General features: G+C 53.6%; 2 protein-coding genes across 3 annotated transcripts in view; one reads left to right on the top strand and one right to left on the bottom strand.

Annotated features, from left to right (window-relative positions):
• LOC147646666 (uncharacterized) overlaps nucleotides 1–18,386 on the top strand; it is a 713,664-nt gene that overhangs the window by 496,137 nt on the left and 199,141 nt on the right. The window contains 1 exon segment of the mRNA XM_086873090.1: nucleotides 9,020–9,353. Coding sequence (XP_086729216.1) covers nucleotides 9,020–9,353 — 334 coding nt within the window.
• LOC147646668 (serine/threonine-protein kinase PAK 1-like) overlaps nucleotides 356–18,386 on the bottom strand; it is a 38,509-nt gene continuing 20,478 nt past the window's right edge. The window contains exons 1-10 of one of the 2 annotated variants that reach the window (XM_086873120.1): nucleotides 7,245–10,975; nucleotides 5,840–6,788; nucleotides 5,568–5,631; nucleotides 5,194–5,242; nucleotides 4,075–4,184; nucleotides 3,192–3,309; nucleotides 2,700–2,799; nucleotides 2,084–2,280; nucleotides 1,042–1,179; nucleotides 356–589 (exon numbers count right to left, since the gene is read on the bottom strand). In XM_086873120.1, coding sequence (XP_086729246.1) covers nucleotides 497–589; nucleotides 1,042–1,179; nucleotides 2,084–2,280; nucleotides 2,700–2,799; nucleotides 3,192–3,309; nucleotides 4,075–4,184; nucleotides 5,194–5,242; nucleotides 5,568–5,631; nucleotides 5,840–6,107 — 1,137 coding nt within the window. In that variant the 5' untranslated portion in view covers nucleotides 6,108–6,788; nucleotides 7,245–10,975 and the 3' untranslated portion in view covers nucleotides 356–496. Of the gene's footprint in view, nucleotides 590–1,041; nucleotides 1,180–2,083; nucleotides 2,281–2,699; nucleotides 2,800–3,191; nucleotides 3,310–4,074; nucleotides 4,185–5,193; nucleotides 5,243–5,567; nucleotides 5,632–5,839; nucleotides 10,976–18,386 lie in introns of those variants that run through there. The other variant, XM_086873119.1, reaches the window with a different exon arrangement.

Raw genomic sequence — 18,386 nt, 5'->3', positions numbered from 1 at the left:
AATTTGCAAAAGCCAACACATAATAGCGAAGGTCAAAAACAACATAGTTCTTTATCACAAACACAGGGCAGGTTTTTCCCTTGCATGGAACACTTGGGCCTTCCCCGGGCCCCTTCTGCCCTCCCGCAGAACCAGAGGCATTTTCCAGCGCACACAGTTTGTAAGCAAGAGCCGGCTGCAGCCCAGAAGGCTCCAAGCGCCTCCTTCCAGGCTGACTCTGCAGATGCCGAGGCTGCTCTGGGCTCTGCCAGGCTCTGCTGGGGCTCAGCTCTGGGCGAGGCTGGGCCCGCTCTCCCCTCGCAGTGCTCCGGGCAGCTGAGTCACAGCGGGAGAAGGACAGGACACCTCAAGGGACTGGAGGTTTAACAGAGATTTTATTCAAATAACTGCCATAACAAACAGGCTGTCCTAACCTACTCTAACTAACTAACAGTGCTAACTAACATAACTAACTACTTCTCCTAACTACTATAATGAAAAGCTGGCCTCCAGGGCTTCATCTCCTCCTGCGCTGCTCCCTCAGTTGCTTTGCTGCAGTGATCAGAGGGGTCAGGCTGGAGAGAGGCTTGGCTGATGACAAAAATGGGTGCTGCCCAAGGGATAAAAAAGAAAGAAATGATCTGTTACTTTCCAGACTCAAGTTCCTCACAGGCTCTGTTGCAACAGGACAAAGGGGAATGGTTTGAAAGTCAAGAGAGGGAAGCAGGCTCAGATTAGATGTAAAGAAGAATTGCTCTAGCAGGAGAGTGGGGAAACACTGAGAGAGGGAGCCCAGAGATGTGGGAGGTGGCTCCTCCCTGGAAACATCCAGGCTCAGGTCAGGCAGGGCTCTGAGCCACCTGATGTGCTTGAAGATGTCCCCGCTCGTGGCGGGGCACCAGCTCCAGATGAGCTCGACAGGAGCCTGCCAAGCCAAAGCAGGCGCGGATTCTGCTGGCTTTGCGTGTGAAAAGCAGCGGGACTGGAGATGATGGGAGGGGGGCCCCACAAGAAAAGCCCTCCCTGGCGCTGCCGTTTCCCCCGCAGCCGCTTGGCATTCACCTGCAGCAGCTCCTGGGCAGAGAAGCGCCGCTCCTCGTCCGGCTCCAGGCTGCACTCGAGGAAGTCCCGCAGCAGAGCCGACAGGCGCCTGGGCTCCTGCAGCTGCGGGCTCCCGTTCTGCCGGATCAGAGCGCGGGCCTGCAGGAAAAGCAAACACAGCGCTCTGACAGCTTCCTCCACACCCACAGGTGCTCACATCCAGCCCGCTTTCTCTGCCCCAGCTCCCCGGGCACTTTCCTCCCTGGCACAGATGCTGCTGCTCACAGCTCATTCTTCTGGGCCAGCCAAAAAACCCAAACCCTGGAGCAGCCACAGACATTGCAACATCCAAATGATCTCGCCTTCAGAGCCGACTGCATTGGCTGACTTTGTCAGTAGGAACCTCCATCAGAAATAGCCCATTTTGCTTCTCCAAATACAGACGCCAGCTTTACAGGCCATTTTCAAGAGTTAGTGTGGTCTGCCTGTGTTATTTTAAGGTATTTTTACATCAAATGCATCTCTGCAGTGCCACTGACATTCAAGTAAAAGCATTCCTGATGCCCCATGCCAGAAACTGCCAGGCAAGGAACAGCAGGTTTGTGTGGCTGAAAGCTTAGGCTTGGTGACGCTGAGAAAGTAAAAGGAAGGAAAGAAATATGTTAGACTGTGGGGATGTTAAACAATCATCTTCATGTTTCAGTATAGTTTCCCAGTGAGAAGAGCCAGGGGGTAGTTCATCTCACAAAACTTCTTTTAGAAACTCCTCCAGAAATCTTGTTGGGTTTGGGTGTGGGTGTTGGGGTTGGTTTGGGGTTTTCTACAAGACAACATTAGAGCTGATGCACTTGCTTCATGTATTTGGGTGATCCTCACAAGAGCTGCAACAACTTAAATGCCAAAGCAAATTGTTGCTGGAGACTGCAGAATATTTGTCTGTGTTCAGGCTCAGGTGCTGTGGGAATTCCCTTTGCGATGTGCAGAAACCTCCAGCTGCTCCTCCCAGTGCAGGGTCACCCTGTGCTCACAGGCCTCTGCAAAGCCTGGAGAATTTGCCTCTTACCATGGCCCCCGTTTGCTGGAAGTAAGGAGGTTCTCCTTCCACCATCTCGATGGTCACAATGCCAAAGGACCAGATGTCCACCTTGGGGCCGTAAGGAGAACTGGTCACAACTTCTGGGGCCATCCAGTGAGCAGTGCCCACCATGGAGCTGCACTGGTCCTGCTCAGGGCTGAGCTGAGCACAGAGGCCAAAATCAGCTGAGGACAGAAACAAGCACTGTCAAAGGCAGCTGCAATGAGGAAACCAAGCACAAAGATTCCCCACTCTCAGTCTGGGAATGCAGTGCTGAATCCAGCTGGAAAAGTCCTCAGGGCTGTAGCCAAGGAAAGATGGAACTGGACCCTTAAAGAAGCCCTCAGCTTTCATGTTTGGCTTTTACTGATTTCCTTTGAAGCTTTAGATTGCAACTCCTGCCCCTCTGGGAGGGCCATTCCCAGAGCAAAGGCACTCCTGACAGCCTGCTCCTCTCCTGAGCTCTCTGCACGGGGCAGCCGCTCTCAGCTGGCAGCAGGGGCCGGGCAGTGCCACCAGCAGCACTTGTGGGGCTCTGGCCCTCACTGGGAAGCAGCCCCACAGCCGCACCCCGGGAGCGCCGTGCCTGGCCAGGAACACCCACCCAGCTTGACAGAGCCGTCCATTCCCAGAAGGATGTTGGAGCTCTTCAGATCTCGGTGGATCACCCGGTTGGAATGGAGGAAATCCAGGCCCTGCAGACACTGAGAGACAACAAGAAACACGAGGGAAAAAATCAGAGGCCGGAATATATCACACAACAAAGGACAGTTTAGAATTCTGCCAGCAGCAACTTTGCTGTGACAGCCCAGGAGTGCAGTGCAGACAAACTCCAGGCAAAAGGTTCAAGGCGAAGCTGAGAGCAGCAAATCAGATCCAAAAAAGACAAAGAGTACCACAACAGCAGGAAAGAAGACAAGAACAGAGTAGAAATGCAGTGATATTTGCTGGCCATTCACTTCAGAGGCTCTTTCCTCTCCAGCTCATAAAAACAACACAGAAACAAAGGCCTGAGCATGGAGCCACTCTGTTCTCACAGCCTCTTTGGAAGGACCATGGTGTCCCAGCCATGGGAAGCACAAGCAGGATCCCTCACCTCCTGACTGACAGCTGCCATCTCTCCTTCAGCCATGCGTGTCTGTCTGACAACGTCCTGCAAAGTTCCTCCATCCATGTATTCCATCACCAGCCAGAGATCTCCATCAACAAGGAAGCTGGAAGAGGAGAACAATGGCACAGAGATGAATGTGCATTGCTCAATTCCCCCAGGGAAAAGCCCAGAGTGGAGTTTTGTTCCCAGGTCACTTGTCAATGAGGACAGAATCAGATGGAGAGACATTCCTGCCAGGCTGCACAGGCCTTGGAATCTGCCCAGGCTAAAGGAGAAGGAGGCACCCGGGAGAAAGGAGAGGCCTTAGATGGCAAGCAGGTGAAAAATGCACTTTAGCAACAGCCCAGCTCAATGTGGAACCACAACACTTGCCCCCAGCTGCTTCAGCATCTGAACTCATCAGTTCCACCATTCCCTCCGGAACAAGGCAACACAACTTCCAGAGTTATCCAGGGGAGGAGGCCGTGCAGCACTTGGGGCAAAAGCAGGCAAATGCTTGGAAAACCTTGCACAAAGTCCCTTCAGAAATAGGCAAGGCCATTGAAAAATGGGAAAATGAGGCATTTCTGGAAACAAGAACCTGGTTTTCCTGGCACCTGCAGCAATGGGAAAGGGCTGGGAAGAAGAAGCCAAGGAAAATAATTTCTACCAGGGTTTATCAGCACTTGCTGTAAAACACAGCAAATGGGGTCAACTTGAAGAAAAAGGCAAAGCAAAGCAACAAAAGCACATGGAAGGAGTGAAGTGCCAGGCTGTTGTTCTGGGAAGATATGGCCGGGTCAGGCATTTTCAGAACAGGCTACAGACTGGGGATGCCAGGAAAGATGAACGCAGGGCCCGTGCATGGGAAAAGACCTGAAGCACTCACCTGTCCAGAGAGTTGACAATGTTGGGGTTCTTCTTGTCCTTCAGGACCACGACCTCATTCACAGCTCGTTCCCTGTTGTGCCCTCTGAGACTCATTTTCTTGATGGCCACCTGAAGGGACATTGCAGACCTTTAACTGGAGCAGTCTGTGGCAGGAGGCCACAGCAAACACGGAGCGAGTCTTTATGGAGCGAGCGAGCCGGGCTGTGCCAAACTGCCTTGGGATGGGACACCAGAGCTCAGCAAGTGCCATTCCCACAGCCCATTGCTCTGCTCGCTGGGGCTGTTACAGGACTCATGGCCAGAGACATTTGGCTCTGTAAGCTCTGCAGAAATGCTCCCTCAGCTGTCAGCCTCCAAGCTCTAACAACATTCTCTGCACCTACAGTCTTCTCAAGTGGCCTCAGCACTCTTAGGATTATTATTCCAACACATTTTGCAAGCAGGAGGTAATTCTGTTTCTGTGCACACAGAGCAAAACAGCTGGGAACCCTTTAGCAATTCTATGGCATTTGGCCAGGATTTCAAATGTCCCTGCCCTGTTTGGGATAGCACAACAAAGCAAACGTGCACATCCATTGCTCAGATAATCCCTGTCCCAGCTGCCATTGACACCACACCCAAACACAGCTGGAGGTTTAAGAGAGAGCTTTGCTCTGCACATCCATCTTCTCATTTCTCTCCCTGGCTCTGTGGGGACAGCTTCAGTAGGACTAAAACCCCAAACTGAGCCCAAGCAGGATCTCTCCTTAATTAGGCCTTGAGGTATCCTGATGAAACTCAGGATGATAAAACTGTTAAATAGTGTTCCTGTCCGAGGCTGGGATGAAGGTAAATTGGGCCTCAGTCTCCAGCAGCTGATGCATTCACACTTTTAGACATGAAGACCAGGCCAGTGTGTCCTGCTCTGACAGACACCGCTGCCCTCCTTGCCTTCCTTTGGGCACTTGAGAAGGACCAAGTCTGTCCCAGCTGTGCTCTGCAGGCTGACCCTGCTCTGCCTTCAGAGGAGCAGCCTGTGCAGGAAAGCTCTGCTGGGCCCCACAGCTCCAGCCACAGCTCCCAGCAGAGGGGAAAGCCCTCGAGAGCTGCCAGACGTGCCGGGCGTGTTGACACTGACCTCTCCTCCCGTGGCCCTGTCGAGTCCTTTGGAAACGGTTCCAAAAGCCCTGGAGACAAAACAGCAGAGAAGAAAGAAGCAGCGCTTCAGGCCCTGGCAGTGAAAGCCAGCCCAGACAGGAGATCTCTGCTGCCTGCAGCATTCACAAAACACCCGAGTGCATCCACCCTTCAAACAACAGCACAGCAGCCACCAGCCCTCTGCCATGCAAGGTGCCTTCTGACCACAGTTATCAATTCTGATCAGCACTGAGAGGCAGCAGCATCGTACCCCAGTGTCTGAAGGGGTTTGGAGCTCTCCTGACTTCTCACTGGATCCTGCACCAGCAAAATACCTGGGCCCTGCTTGTGCAGAAGTAACTGCCTTGCCCTTACCCTTGGCCAATCTGCTCCAGTTCCAGGTATTTCTCGGCAGGCTCCCCCACGCTCACCGTGTTCCCTGAAAGAAACCAGGTGGAAGATGCTCCCTCTCAGATGAGAGCCAGAATGCAGCCCCACTCCCTGGGGCCGGGAGCCCCTTGCTCTCAGCTGGGGAAGGACAATAAATGACCCTGTGCCATTCAGCTGCAGAGCAACCCTGGGTGCAGCTGATGCTGAGACACACACACAGCACCCTGCTCTGGCACACAGGAACAGAGCAGACGTACTCAGCTGCATCAGGCTCCACTCCCCGCTCCCCTCTGGCTGCAGGGCTGTGCTGCTGTCAGAATGTTCAGCCCAGGATCCTGCAGCACAGGGAGCTTCGGTGTCCTCTTCAGGAGCAGAGGGAGGTTCCTCATCCTCTTCCCAAATCAGTGCAGGTTCCTCATCCTCTTCCCAAAATGCTGCTGGTTCACCCTCCTCTTCCCAAGCCACAGGATGTTCTCTGTCCTCATCCCACACCGGGAGATTGCTGTCATCCTCGTCACACGCCATGGGAGCTTGGCCATGCTCATCCCACACCAGGGGACATCCACCGTCCTCATCCCCCACCGGGAGATGTCCACTGTCCTTGTCCCACACCGCGGGAGCCTTGCCGTTGTTTTCCCAAACCGCGGGGTGTTCGCCCTCGTCTCCCAGAACAGCGGGAAGTTCACTGCTCTCTTCCTCCTCTTTGGCCTCCTCTTGGCAAGCAGAGGGAGCCAGAGGAGGTGCTGATGCTGCTTTGGTGCCCTGTGGACAGACGGGAGCGTGAGGGACGGGAAGTTCTATCTCAGTTATCACCTTCTTTATCCTCAGCTACACATCCAGCTGCACTAAGCAGAAATAGGGTTCAGAGCTGTTCAAACTAACAATGGGCTAAAGCCGACATTGCCACTTATTGTTGGGAATTCCATATTCCACCATGGCTAAAGCCAGCAAGCAATCTTCTGCCTGCAAAACCAGTCCTGCAGCTCTTCAAAAGCTCTTCAGCAGAAACAGAGAAAACTGCCAGGGATCTCTTTGCTGCTGCTGCTGCTGCAGCAAAGACACTGACAGGAACTTTCCTTCAGCCTCCCAGGCTGGCACTCGGCTGCCACACGCCGAGCTCACAACTTGCTGCACAATTCTGAACACCAAAGCTTCCTTTGCCACTCACCGAAGGAGGAGCTGCTGGGGATCCACGCGTGAGGTGCCCTGCAACGGGAGAGGGAACGTGAACCAGATGTTGTTAGGAAAAAACTGCCTGTGGTGGGAAATGAGCAAGGCAAGCCCGAGAGAGCATTTTGCTTTCACAGCATCCCTCCAGGAGCCACAGGCCCTTCACACAGCAAGCAAGAGAGCAGCACAAAATACTGGGCTGTGTCAGCTCTTGGCTGGAGCAGCAAACGGAGGGAGTTCCAGGCTCCGCTGCCACAGACTCCCCGCTTGAGGGAACAGAACCCCCCCAGGCCTCATTGCAAATGCTGTGCACGCCCCGCTGGCTGCAGACACCCCCTTTTTCAGCTGCAGCTTCTGGCAGGAGCTCTCCCAAACCAACCGTGTCCTCAGGGCAATTTGGTTACAGAGTCAACTCCGTTCCAGTGGAAGAACAGAAAGCACACAGCAAGCCCAAAGCCACAGAGGCTGCACCGAGGGAAAACCTCAACTTACGTGCCAAGTGGGTTAAAAAATACCCCGAATAAGCCACAGAGAACAGAGTGCCAACTGCAGCAACCACTTGCTGCATCATTTTGGCTGCGCTGCACACGTCTGCAGACTGTACCCCTGCAAGCACAGAAGGACACCCGTCAGGGGCTGGGCTGGCTGCTGAGAATGCCTCGGGCAGGAGGATCCTCTGGCAAAGAGCAGGCGCCCAGAGCCGCTCTGGACACTGAGGCCTCCGTGTCCCACAGCAACGGGAACACTCCGGGGACGTGGCAACGCTCCTGTGACACCACAGCAGCCGCTCACGCAAAAACCGCCTGGAAGCTTCTCCTGTGTCACAAAGGAGCACAAAGAATCCTCCCAGGGCACAGCCTATTGCCCAAAGGATCCAAGAGGAACTCTGAAAATGCAGCAAACAAGGACACCCCATAGCCCAGTCTGAGCACTGAGGAGGAACGAGGACAGCACCAAACCAAAGCAAACACGACCTGTAGTCACTGATACTGCTGAATAAAACCAGCAAGGCTTGTTCCATCTGGAATCTTTGTTCTAGTTCTAAAAACAAGCAAGGTTCTTCACTGTAAATATACAGAAAGCAGGAACTGGGGAGGAGGTGGGATTAGGAAGGAGGAGGAGCAGGAGGAGAGAGAAAGGAAAAGGAGGAGCAGGAACAGGAATAGAAGGAGAAGCTGGAGGTTCCAGTGCCCCCTGTGTCCACAGCACCCCCGGCCACGGGCCCATCGCCCCCACCTCATCCTGCAGGTGAGCAGGGAGGGGGAGCTGGTCCCAAATCTGTCAGGGGGTCCCTGAGAGGGTCTTTTTATTGGAGTGTGTTTGGAACTTGCAGATTGTGGAATTGAGCCCCAAATATTGTCTGGTGTCCCTGGGAGGTTTTTATCCTCTGTGTGTGTAGGTTTGGATCTTGCAGGACCCCAAAGCTGAGCCCCTTGGGAGATCTTTGGGGTCCACGTGGCCATTGCCCAGTATTGGCTGGGGAGGACATTGGTCCTGGGGACCCCTGGGAGAGCAGAGGAGAGGAACCCCTGGGACCCCCAGAATGGGGAGAGCAGAGAGGGGCGATCCCGGAGCTGGGGGACCCTGGCAGCTTGGAGAGGTGGGAGCCTGAGAGGAGACACTCCTGGGATTCCTGGGATCTCAAAGCAGAGATCAGGGGAGAAGGGACCCCATGGACCCCCAAAAGCCTCTGGATCATCGCTAAGGAGGACCCCAGAGAAGGGGGAACCCCTGGAGCCCTTGGACCCCCATCATCCCAGGGAAGGGAAACCTCTGGAATCCCAAATAGGAAAGACAAGAGATGGGGAAATCCTGGGAGACTTTTTTTGAGGCTGAATCTTGATATTTTGGAGATTATCATGGACACAAGACTCCTGCTGAGCTCGAGACATGGACTTAGGCAGGAGGAGCCTCTACTTCAAGGCACTCCCACTTTGTTTACCCCCAAATCAGGATTTGTCATTCCCAAGCCATGGCCAGATGGAGGAAGAGGAGGAAAATCCCCAGAGATCCTGCATGAGGAGGGGCTGCAAACCCAGCCCAGGGAGCTGCAAGGAGGAAAGATCCCCCCTGTGCCAGGAAGGCATCTGGAGATCCTGCCGGAGCTCAGAGCTGGGGGAGAGAGCTCATGGCAGGGAGAAGCCCCACAAATGCTTGGAATGTGGGAAGAGCTTCAGCTGGAGCTTCAAGTGGAGGAAACACCAAAGGATCCACCCTGGGAAATGGCTCTGGGAGTGTGGGGAGTGTGGGAAGGGCTTCAAGAACAGCTCCCATCTGATCTGGCACCAGGTGATTCACACTGGGGAGAGCCCCTAGGAGTGTGGGGAGTGTGGGAAGAGGTTCAGGAAGATCTCTGTCCTGATTAACCACCGTAGGATCCACACAGGGGATAAGCCTGGAAAGTGCTTGGAATGTGGGAAGAGCTTCAGTCGCAGCTCCCACCTGATCTGGCACCAGAACATCCACACAGGAGAATGCCCCAGAGAGTGTGGGGAATGTGGTAAGAGCTTCATTGAGATGTCCAATCTGATCCACACAGGGGAAAAGCCCTACACGTGTGGGGAGTGTGGAGAGGGCTTCAGCTGGAGCTCCAACCTCGGGGCACACCAGTGCATCCTGAGTGTGGGAAGAGATTTCCAAGGAGCTCAAGTCTCATCAAACATCAGTGGATTCACACAGAGGAGAGGCCCTTCCGCTGCCCTGACTGTGGGAAGGGCTTCACAAAACTGCACCCTCATCAGGCACCGGCACATCCACACTGGGGAGAGGCCCTATGAGTGTCCCCAGTGTGGGAAGAGCTTCTCACAGAGCTCAACCTTGACCAAACAGATCTTCCGGACTCCCTGTGGGCACCTGGATGAACACAGGGGCAGGAACATCCATCAGAACACAGAGCAACAATGGGAATTGCAGATTGACTGCCCCTGGAGATTCACCAGAATGCAGAGATCCCCCCACAGCCCCTGGAGAAGCCCATGCCCGAGCAGTGGAATGCCTGAGATGAGGCTGTGACCCCAGGGGACACCTGTGGACTGAGGGGCCCCTGCTGGAGCCCCCTGTCATGGAAGGTCTGACCCCATGGCAGAGTGACCCACGCTTCAGCACTGTGAGGGGGCTGCTTCCATGGAATAGACTCAGGTTGGAGAAGTTCCTGGAGACCTCTCTGGTGGGAGAGATCCCAGAGTGCAGCAGGGGAATGACTCCTGTCCCTGAACAGCAGGAAAAGCCCTGGGAGATGAACTGACCATGCCTCCATTCCCTGTATCCCTGCACTGCCAGGTTAGGATGCAGAGCTGGAAGGAGGGAGGGGTGGAAGGAAGGTGCTTTTAAGGGTCTTCTTATTCTCCTGCTCTGAACTTATTTGCAATAAATTCAATTTATATCTGCTGTTTTGCCCATGACTGTGTTTGATGAGGAAACAGTCTCGGGTCCTTAACTCATGAACCCTTGGTTAAATTTTCTCTCCCTGTGTGGCTGTGGAGGGCAGTGAGAGAGCAGCTGTGGTGGGTGCCTGGACTCGGGCCAGCATCACCCCACAGCAGTGGGACATGTCCTTGTGTGGCCCTGTGCTATGGTGCTACAGGTGCTGTTGCTTTTGTCTCCCTTATGATTTTATCTTTTGCATTAAATGCTTGTGAAGTGCCCCCGGTGACCCTCGTCTTCCCTCAGCTCCGGTATCCCCGTCCCTTCCCCTGCTCCCTGTCCCACGTTCCATCCCGGCTGGCGGAGCCTTGGAGCTGCCGTGGGGGCCGTGGGGCTGCCCCGGGGGCTGCGCCCCGAGCCGGGGCCCCTTCCCAGTGCTCCCAGTGTGCCGCTCCAGCCTGGAGCAGCCAGCGAGGGCTTCAGCTGGGACGGCAGAGAGGCGCTGCTGGGGGGTCCTGGCTCACTTCGCTTTGGTTTTGGTATTCTTGGGAGTTTTCTGCAAGAAATCTCTCCTCCACTCAGCTGAAGGGGTTTGGAGGGCGGGTCCCCTTTTTTGGGGGAAATCAAAGCGATGCACTGATGCTCCTAATTAGACGTGCATGAGGCTCCAGAGTTTCCCGCTGAGCCGGAGCCACCCAGCAGCCAGGGCTGGGCAAGGTGAGCCGGGAGCTGCGGAGAACTTTGTTTGTGTTGGGAGCTCAATGGCGGCTCGGGCCGGGCCCGTTCCAGGGCTGTTCCTCGTCCCCGCCTTTCCCCTCACGCAGCCCGGGGCGGGCCCTGAGAGCGCGGGGCGGGGCTGTGCCGTGTACAGAGCCCGCCGCTGGCTGCGATTGGCTGCTGCTGCCGTCACTCGTGGCTCTGCCGCGCGCTGATTGGGCAGAGAGGGGACAAGCCCGGCCCCGCTGGCGCTCCCAGGGCGGCCGTGGGGCAGGAGAGCCGCCATTGCCGGAGCGTCTGTGCGGGCCCGGCAGCGGCGGCAGCAGCGGCCGGAGCCCGGTGAGGCGGCGGCGGAGCTCGGAGGCGGCCCCGGCCATCGCAGGTGGGAGCCGCGCTCGGTTCTGCGGGGGCTCGGGGCTCGCTGCGGGCCCGGGAGGGGGCGGCAGGGGGCTGTGGCGGGTGGCTTGTGCCGTGGCCGGCCCGTGTTGGCCCTGGGCTGAGGGCGCTGCGGGAGCGGCTGCCCGCGGTCTCCTTGCCGCTGGGGCCTCGGCAGGAGGCGGTGGCGGAGCAGCGCTGGCTCGTCCCGCTTCGTGTTGGGAGGCCGGAGGTGGCTGCGCTGGGCCCGGGGCCGGGCGGGAAAATTCCCGGCGCCAGAGGTCTGTGTGGCCCAAGGAGCCAGAGGAGTGGTGTGCAAGTGACTTTATTGCTGCCCAAAGGGAGAGGCCATGGGGCATTTGCCGTGCGCTCTCTCCAGGTGTTGGAGGACGCGGCCTCGTTTTTGTCCTGATTTTCCCGGCCGCATGTCCCTGTCCCTTTGCCCAACACTGGCGGAGGAGCTTGGAAGGTTCAGCCTTCCCGATCCGCCTGCTGCATGTCCTTTTTGTATAACATCCGATATTCCTGGCTCTGTTAAATGTTTGTTCTTCTGGAAGTTCAGGAATGTAGCGGAACTTGGTCTGAGCAGCAGTCCTTGTCAATTAGTAACATTTTCTGAAACTGATGGTTTCTCCCATTGCTTCCTTATGTACAAGTCCCTGGCCCTATCTCCAAGCAGATTCACTCATTGCCTCTGTTTTTTCCTTCCTGGAATCAGCCCAATTCCTCCTGCAGGCAGGAAGCCCCTGGGCCATTGTGCAGGCTTTGGGCCATCAGTGTTAATTTGCATTTCTAAAGCTCCTCTCCTGGCTGCCTGGAACAAAGCTTCTCTTCCAGGGCAGACATCCCGTGATTCACACGTGGCCCCCCACAGATCTGCTATTTATTTTTCGTTAAACAATATTCTAATAATTGTTTATGTGTTAAAGCACCAACTTTAAAGCTCTTCTAGTTTTCAAAGTGCAGCTTAAAGGTGAACATCGAAAAACTCATGCCATCATTTTGTCATCACTAAGTGTCACGTTCAAATATAAAACAAAACTGCGAAAGTAATCAGGTGTTTTCTTTTTATTCTCCTGGGACTAAAAACTGATTCTCACACCACTGGCCCAAACAGAACCGACAATAGAGAAGTAAAATTATTAGAAAAAATTACTCTAACGGTGTAATCCTTTCACTGAAACTGAGAAAAGCAAAAACTATTCAACAGTGTCTTTAGAGAAATAAGGCATTACTTGATTCTGGCCAGGATGTGCAACAGGAATAATTTCATGCACACTTAGGCTGGGTGTGCAGAGAAAATCATTCCATGACACACGAGTTTGACTAGATTTTTCTAAATTTATACAGTCTGACCCCATAGAAATCCCTTGGTTTAATGTTCATTGGTTTGAAGGTGTGGAGTTGTTAGGATTTGGTTTCCTGTTGCACCTGGATTTCTGTGCCTGTGATGGGAATTAGGTGGGCACTCCTGGATTTCCTGCTCAGCCTTTTCCAGACCAGGTGTCTCCAGCTGTGCCTGGGGCAGTGTCTGGGGTAGGTGTTGGTTGATGTTTGCTGCTGGGTGTTGATGTTTTGTTGATGGTCGTTATCTTGCTGGGAATCTTTTGGGCTATTCCCAGTCTGTTGAGATGTTAATTTCATCTCTGCTGAGTGGTAGAAAAGAAACATTAAAATTCCTTTCCCCAAGGCAAAGGCAAACCAAGTCCCTTTAGAGAAATAAGATTTTAAATCATTTTCAAGTTGGTCTATTTTGCCAGCAGCTAATCCCAGGCAGGGCAGAGTGTGAGTGGAATTGAGAGGCAGAGTGGAATTGTCCCGGTGCCTTCCCCAGCAGCTGTGGCGAGGGCAGGCACAGAAAGGCCTGAAGCTGCAAGAGTGAGAGCAAGGATTGTCCCGCAGTGGCTGGAGATGGGAAAGGAGGGTGGCCAGGCCGAGGATTTGAGCAGAGGATCTGTGGGCAGGCGCAGGGGCTTCCCCCGCTGGGGAGCCCTGGCTGCTGCTGCGTTGCCTTCAGTGCAGGCTCAGGGGTGGCCTGTTTAATATTCCCTTCCAATTCAGATTTCTGAGTCTGGAAGAGCCATGGCTGGGGCATCAATCTTTTATTTTTTTCATTTTGTTAAGTTTTGTTCTCTTTCTTATATCTACACCATAACATTGAGACTCTCTGGGGCTAAAGAAGTCACACAATGTTCTGCCTAGAAAAGAGAATCCTCAATCCAGCTCCTGCAATTCCCTGTTAATTGTAGGAATTGTTCCAGCTCCATTTTAGTACTGGGTCACATTATTTCTGAGATTCCCTGAACCCTCTCAGGGTCAATAAAAGACAAAACTTCCATCAACGTAGGTCCCAAATATTTAACCATTTTCTCTACCTTTTGCCCTTTCTTTTTTTTCAGCTACTCAAAGCTGCTTTTTAGCCTGAAAATGAAGCCATTTCACAGAGGCTTCCTTTACCTCTTCTCCTTGTTTTTCTGACTGGATCAAGTCATCCACATCCTGCATTAAGCCAGTCCCTGGAGGTGAGGTCAATTCCTTTGATATTTCCTGCAAGGCTTGCCCCAATCAGGCCAGTGCTTCCGTGCATCCCTGCAGAAGGACCGTCCATGTCTTGAGCATTTTCCCTTCTAGCTCTTGTTGCCAGCCCAAGGCAGAATTGTGTTTGCATCCTCTGGAAGTGGGCAGATCCCCAGAAAGCATCTTTTGCATCAAGTTGTGAATGGCAGCAGTGTGAGGAGGGCACCTGGTTGAGGCTGGTGTAAGGATCTGAGAGTGTGGGGTGCCTCGGTTTCATCATCTCATTTCTTCTTCTTGGGTCCTGCAGCATTCTGTGGATTCCATTGGATTTCTTGTTTGGCAGGATAGGAGCATTCTAGGGAGCCATCCCTGGCTCCCCAAGCCGTGCCTTGAGCAGGACTCCCAGACAGGCTGTGAGCCCTTCCTTCCCTCCCTTGGAACAGGGGATTGCTTTTGGACACCTCTTGTCCTGGTTGCTTCATGGAGATTTGGAGAGGCTCCATATCTAATTTTGCCAATTTCCCTGGGGCTGCCCACACTTGTGGGTTCACTTCAGCCGTGGCTCTGCCAGACATTTGACACAGAGGTACAACAGAACCAGCCTCTGTATCACCTTTTGCAACATTCATTTGCAATCCCAATTTAGCCATCAAATCCCTTCCCAGTAAATTACAATCACAATTGTGAGCAAATAAAAGTTCCTGCATTTCAAACCAAACCCCCACATCTGCTAATAGTGGCTGAATACAACACACCTGCTCATCTTTCCCACTTAGTGCCTTAATAATTAAAATATACCTTAACAATTTACTCCCCTTAGGTGTAAGATTCCGAGTGGATGGAGAGGCCCCTGTGTCCATCAGGAAAGGTCTCCTCTGGATCCAGAGCCACCCTGGATGTTCCCAAGGGCTGCAGTGTGGTGGGTCCCTGGTGGAATGGGAGCTGTGCCACCGCTAAGAATGCGTGTCCATCAAGGGCTGGACTTGCTGGTGCTGAGGGTGCTGCTGTCTGTGCTTGCAGTGTCCTTGTGCCCTGCAGCTGGAAGGCTGATTCCTTGCCAGGGGCTGTTTGGGTGGGCTGTGCCCTGGCCAGGAGGGCAATGCCTGTGCCAGGTGCTTGTGGCCGAGGGTGTCCCCTGGGTGCTGGGGCCCCCTTGGGCCCTGGGCTTGATCCCTCAGGGGCTGTAGGAACTGTGCCATGGCCTTTGCCTTCAGCTTGGCCTTTTGCTCATCCCTTGCTGCATTCAGCTGCTGAGCCTTTGTGAGCAAGTGCTGCAGGGGCTTCTTCTGTCGCTGCTGCAGCCCCCCTCAGTGCCTGTGGGTGCTCATCGTGTGGCAGCTGCTGAGCTTTCTGCAAAATCCTTCCTTTCTCCAGGGACCCAGCAGGAAATGCTTAAAAGATCATGTGGATCCTTGCATGTCTAATCGCCATTTGTGAGCTGTTCCTTCCTCGTGCTGGCTGTGCTGAGGCTCCCCTCCCCAGCCCGTATCCCAGAGCCGGTCCCTGTCCTGCCGCAGTGTCCAAAGGCGGCCCCCCCGGCGGGCAGGGCCGGCAGCTCCACGGGGCCGGGCAGCGGCCGGGGCGTCCCGCAGCCTCCTGGGGGCCGGGGGCCACTGCCGGCCCTGCCCGGGGGGTGCTGGGCTCAGGCAGCGCCCGGCGCTGAGCCCCGGCTGCCCCACAGCCCCGGCCCGGCCCCACAGCTCCCCACAGGCCCCCAGCCCGTGCTCCCGGTGCCGCAGCTCTGCGCCCGCTCCTGCCGCTCCCAGCTCAGAGAAACCCCCTGAAATCCTCACCTATTTGTTTTCCTGTCCTCCAAAACTGGGATACAAAGGATCTGAGTCAGCTGCGTTGCCTTCGAAAGGCACGGCGACCTCGTTCAGGGGTGACATGGTGACCAACCCCAGGTCACTCGGTCCATCTGCACACTGACACAAATGTGGTGGACAGCAAAATGGCGTTTATTGGTGAAGAATTTGACACTTTATAACCTAAGTTTCCAATGTCACTCCCATCTGCTTTCATCACAGCTAGGTGCCATTGGCTAATTATGGGTGTAATTACCATAAACTCTTTGGGGGGGTGTTTCTGTCTTTCCGTACATCGCGATGTCTTCCGACTGCTGGCCCCTAGCTCTCCACATTTCTCCCCTTCTTATGCTTAACTAAATTGTCTAGAATATACGGTGTATTAGTCTTGAAAGTTCTAGCGTTATTTTATCTTTATCTGTCTTTAAACATTTTATCTAACTTACCTATATTATGAAAAGTTTTAAAAGTATATATCATAGACTTGAGTAAAAATGTAAGGTGCGCTATACTTAACTAAAAAGGCTAAAAACTTATAAAATAGACACTGCAGCTTTTCATTAACAAACATAAGGCACACTGAGCAGGCAGTGACCAAGTGCATTCTTAGAGCATCTGCTGTCTTTCTACAAACAGGATGTTGACCCTCTCTAGTCGGCTCTTGACAAAAGACACAAGCTTATTTAAAACACATGGTCCAAAGATTACCACTAGTAAGATCATTACGATTGGCCTGATCAGGGTGGACACTGGGGTGGTCAGCCATGGAGACTGGTTAAACAGTGATTCGAACCACCCTTGTTGAACTTCTCTATCTCTCTTTCTCTGCGCTAGTCTTTCTTTCAGTTCAGCTATAGAATCTCTGACCACTCCGGTGTGATCAGCATAAAAGCAACACTCTTCCCTTAAGGCGGCACAGAGGCCTCCTTGCTGCATTAGCAGAAGATCTAGCCCACATCTGTTCTGCAGGACAACTTCAGAGAGTGAGGACAGTGAATGTTCTAGAAAGGAGATGGATTTTTCAATTATCTGCAATTCTTCATCAATTCTCATCTGCAGCTGAGACAGTCTCTGTTGTTGGGTCACGAGGGCAGAGACACCTGTGACAGCACCAGTTGCTCCCAGGCTAAGCAGCATCCCTATGGTCACACCTGTCACCAGTTCTCTTTTCTGAAGTCAGGTGAGTCTGTCCGACTGCAGATTTAACTCCTCATCCGAGTGGTACAGGATCCTGGGAACAATCACAACTTGCACACAAAAATCGTTAGAAACACTGAAGTCACAAACAGATGGGCATGGGGTAATCATTGTCGGGTCTGTGCCCATTAGCTGCTGCAGACTGGAACCTTGCAATTTAGGGTTTATTGGTGAGTGGATCTTCTGTCCCCCATCTGTCACCCGGACTGAGAACGCCAGCGCAGCTGAAGGGACCCAGCTGGCACATGCAGCTTTTACTTCTCCCCAGTCTGTGAGAGGGCTATCTCCTCTCAGTTCTTTAGTAATGTGGAGGGGAATATTCTTGTTTATTTTTGTTGTTTCCTCCTCTAAGGAGTCGGTCACGGACCACTCATCCCCGCTGGTGTCTCAGTCGGAGTTGGAACTCGACTGGCTAACCATTTCTGGTTTCCCGTGCCTTTTTGTTGGGCTCCGGCCCCACCTACGTCCCTCGTGGGCAGGTCATTCCCTCCCTCCTGGTTCGCCCCTTTCTTTTGGTCTGCTCCGCCCTCTGCTCTTCTCCCCCTTACAGCTCTCCCCCCCCACCCTTTCTCCTTCACGTTCTCCTGTTCTCGCTGTGCAGCACTCCCACTTCTTATCTCCTTCGCTTCACATTCTCGTTCCCTCCCACGTACTTTATCTTTCTTGTCCTCATTCTTTGCCCATCTACGTACGCTTGTCAATGCCAGCGTTTGTTCCCTGCTCCTACCAAGGACATTTTCACTTTGCTCTTTGTCTTTTTGCTTGGTGCCATCTTGGGGCACATAGGGCGGTGGTCCTTCCCAGGCTTTCCCCGCGGCACCCCTGGCTTCTTCTGTTAACTCCTTCCAGAAAGTTTCTGCTCTCTGCTGACCCTCGGTAAGTGGATCGGGATTTGGGAATTGAGGGGACGTATCGCCCTCTTGTTTCCCCTTTGGCTCAGCAGAGCCGCTCTCATCTGGGACCTGTAATGTCTGTGTAGCCGCCCTGACCCCCAGTTTCGGGGTGGCCAACAAACAGTTTTTTGCTCTTGTATAGCTTTTCGCAGAGCTTTAACAATCTTCCCCCATGACTTAAGATGTTTCCCGGTGCCTGAGGACATGGTTTCCTCGGCTAAAGCTTTGGTACATCTGTCCCACTCCTCAGGGTGGAGAATATCTACTGGCTGGTCTATGACCCCAATATGCAAAAGCCTTGCAAGTGCAAGAGTAAAATCCTTAGGTTTACAATCGATACCCCACTGCTTATGTAATTGCGATACAACCTTCACAAGGGCTTCCATCTCCTTGTTGGTCCAGGAGCATCCTCCCTGCTGGGCTGGTCCAGCGGCTCCGCCCGTCGCCCCCCGTCCAGGCGATTCCCGCTTTCTGGATTTGATCCCGGGTTTCGGCACCACTTTGTCGCCTTTAAAGGCATGGCGACCTGGTTTAGGGACGGCACGGTGACCAATCCCAGGTCACTCAGTCCATCTGCACACACCACCAATGTGACGGATGGCAAAATGGCGTTTATTGGTGAAGAATTTGACACTTTATAATCTGTGTTCACAGTGTCACTCCCATCTGCTTTCATCACAGCTAGGTGCCATTGGCTAATTATGGGAGTAATTACCATAAACTGTTGAGGAGGGGAGTGATTCCATCTTTCTGTACATCCCAATATC

Source organism: Cyanistes caeruleus, unplaced genomic scaffold (assembly GCF_971803275.1).
Source record: "Cyanistes caeruleus unplaced genomic scaffold, bCyaCae1.hap1.1 HAP1_SCAFFOLD_87, whole genome shotgun sequence".
Lineage (NCBI taxonomy): Eukaryota > Metazoa > Chordata > Aves > Passeriformes > Paridae > Cyanistes > Cyanistes caeruleus.
The sequence above is the reverse complement of the archived record's forward strand: the minus strand, read 5'-3'. Positions and strand labels throughout refer to the sequence as shown.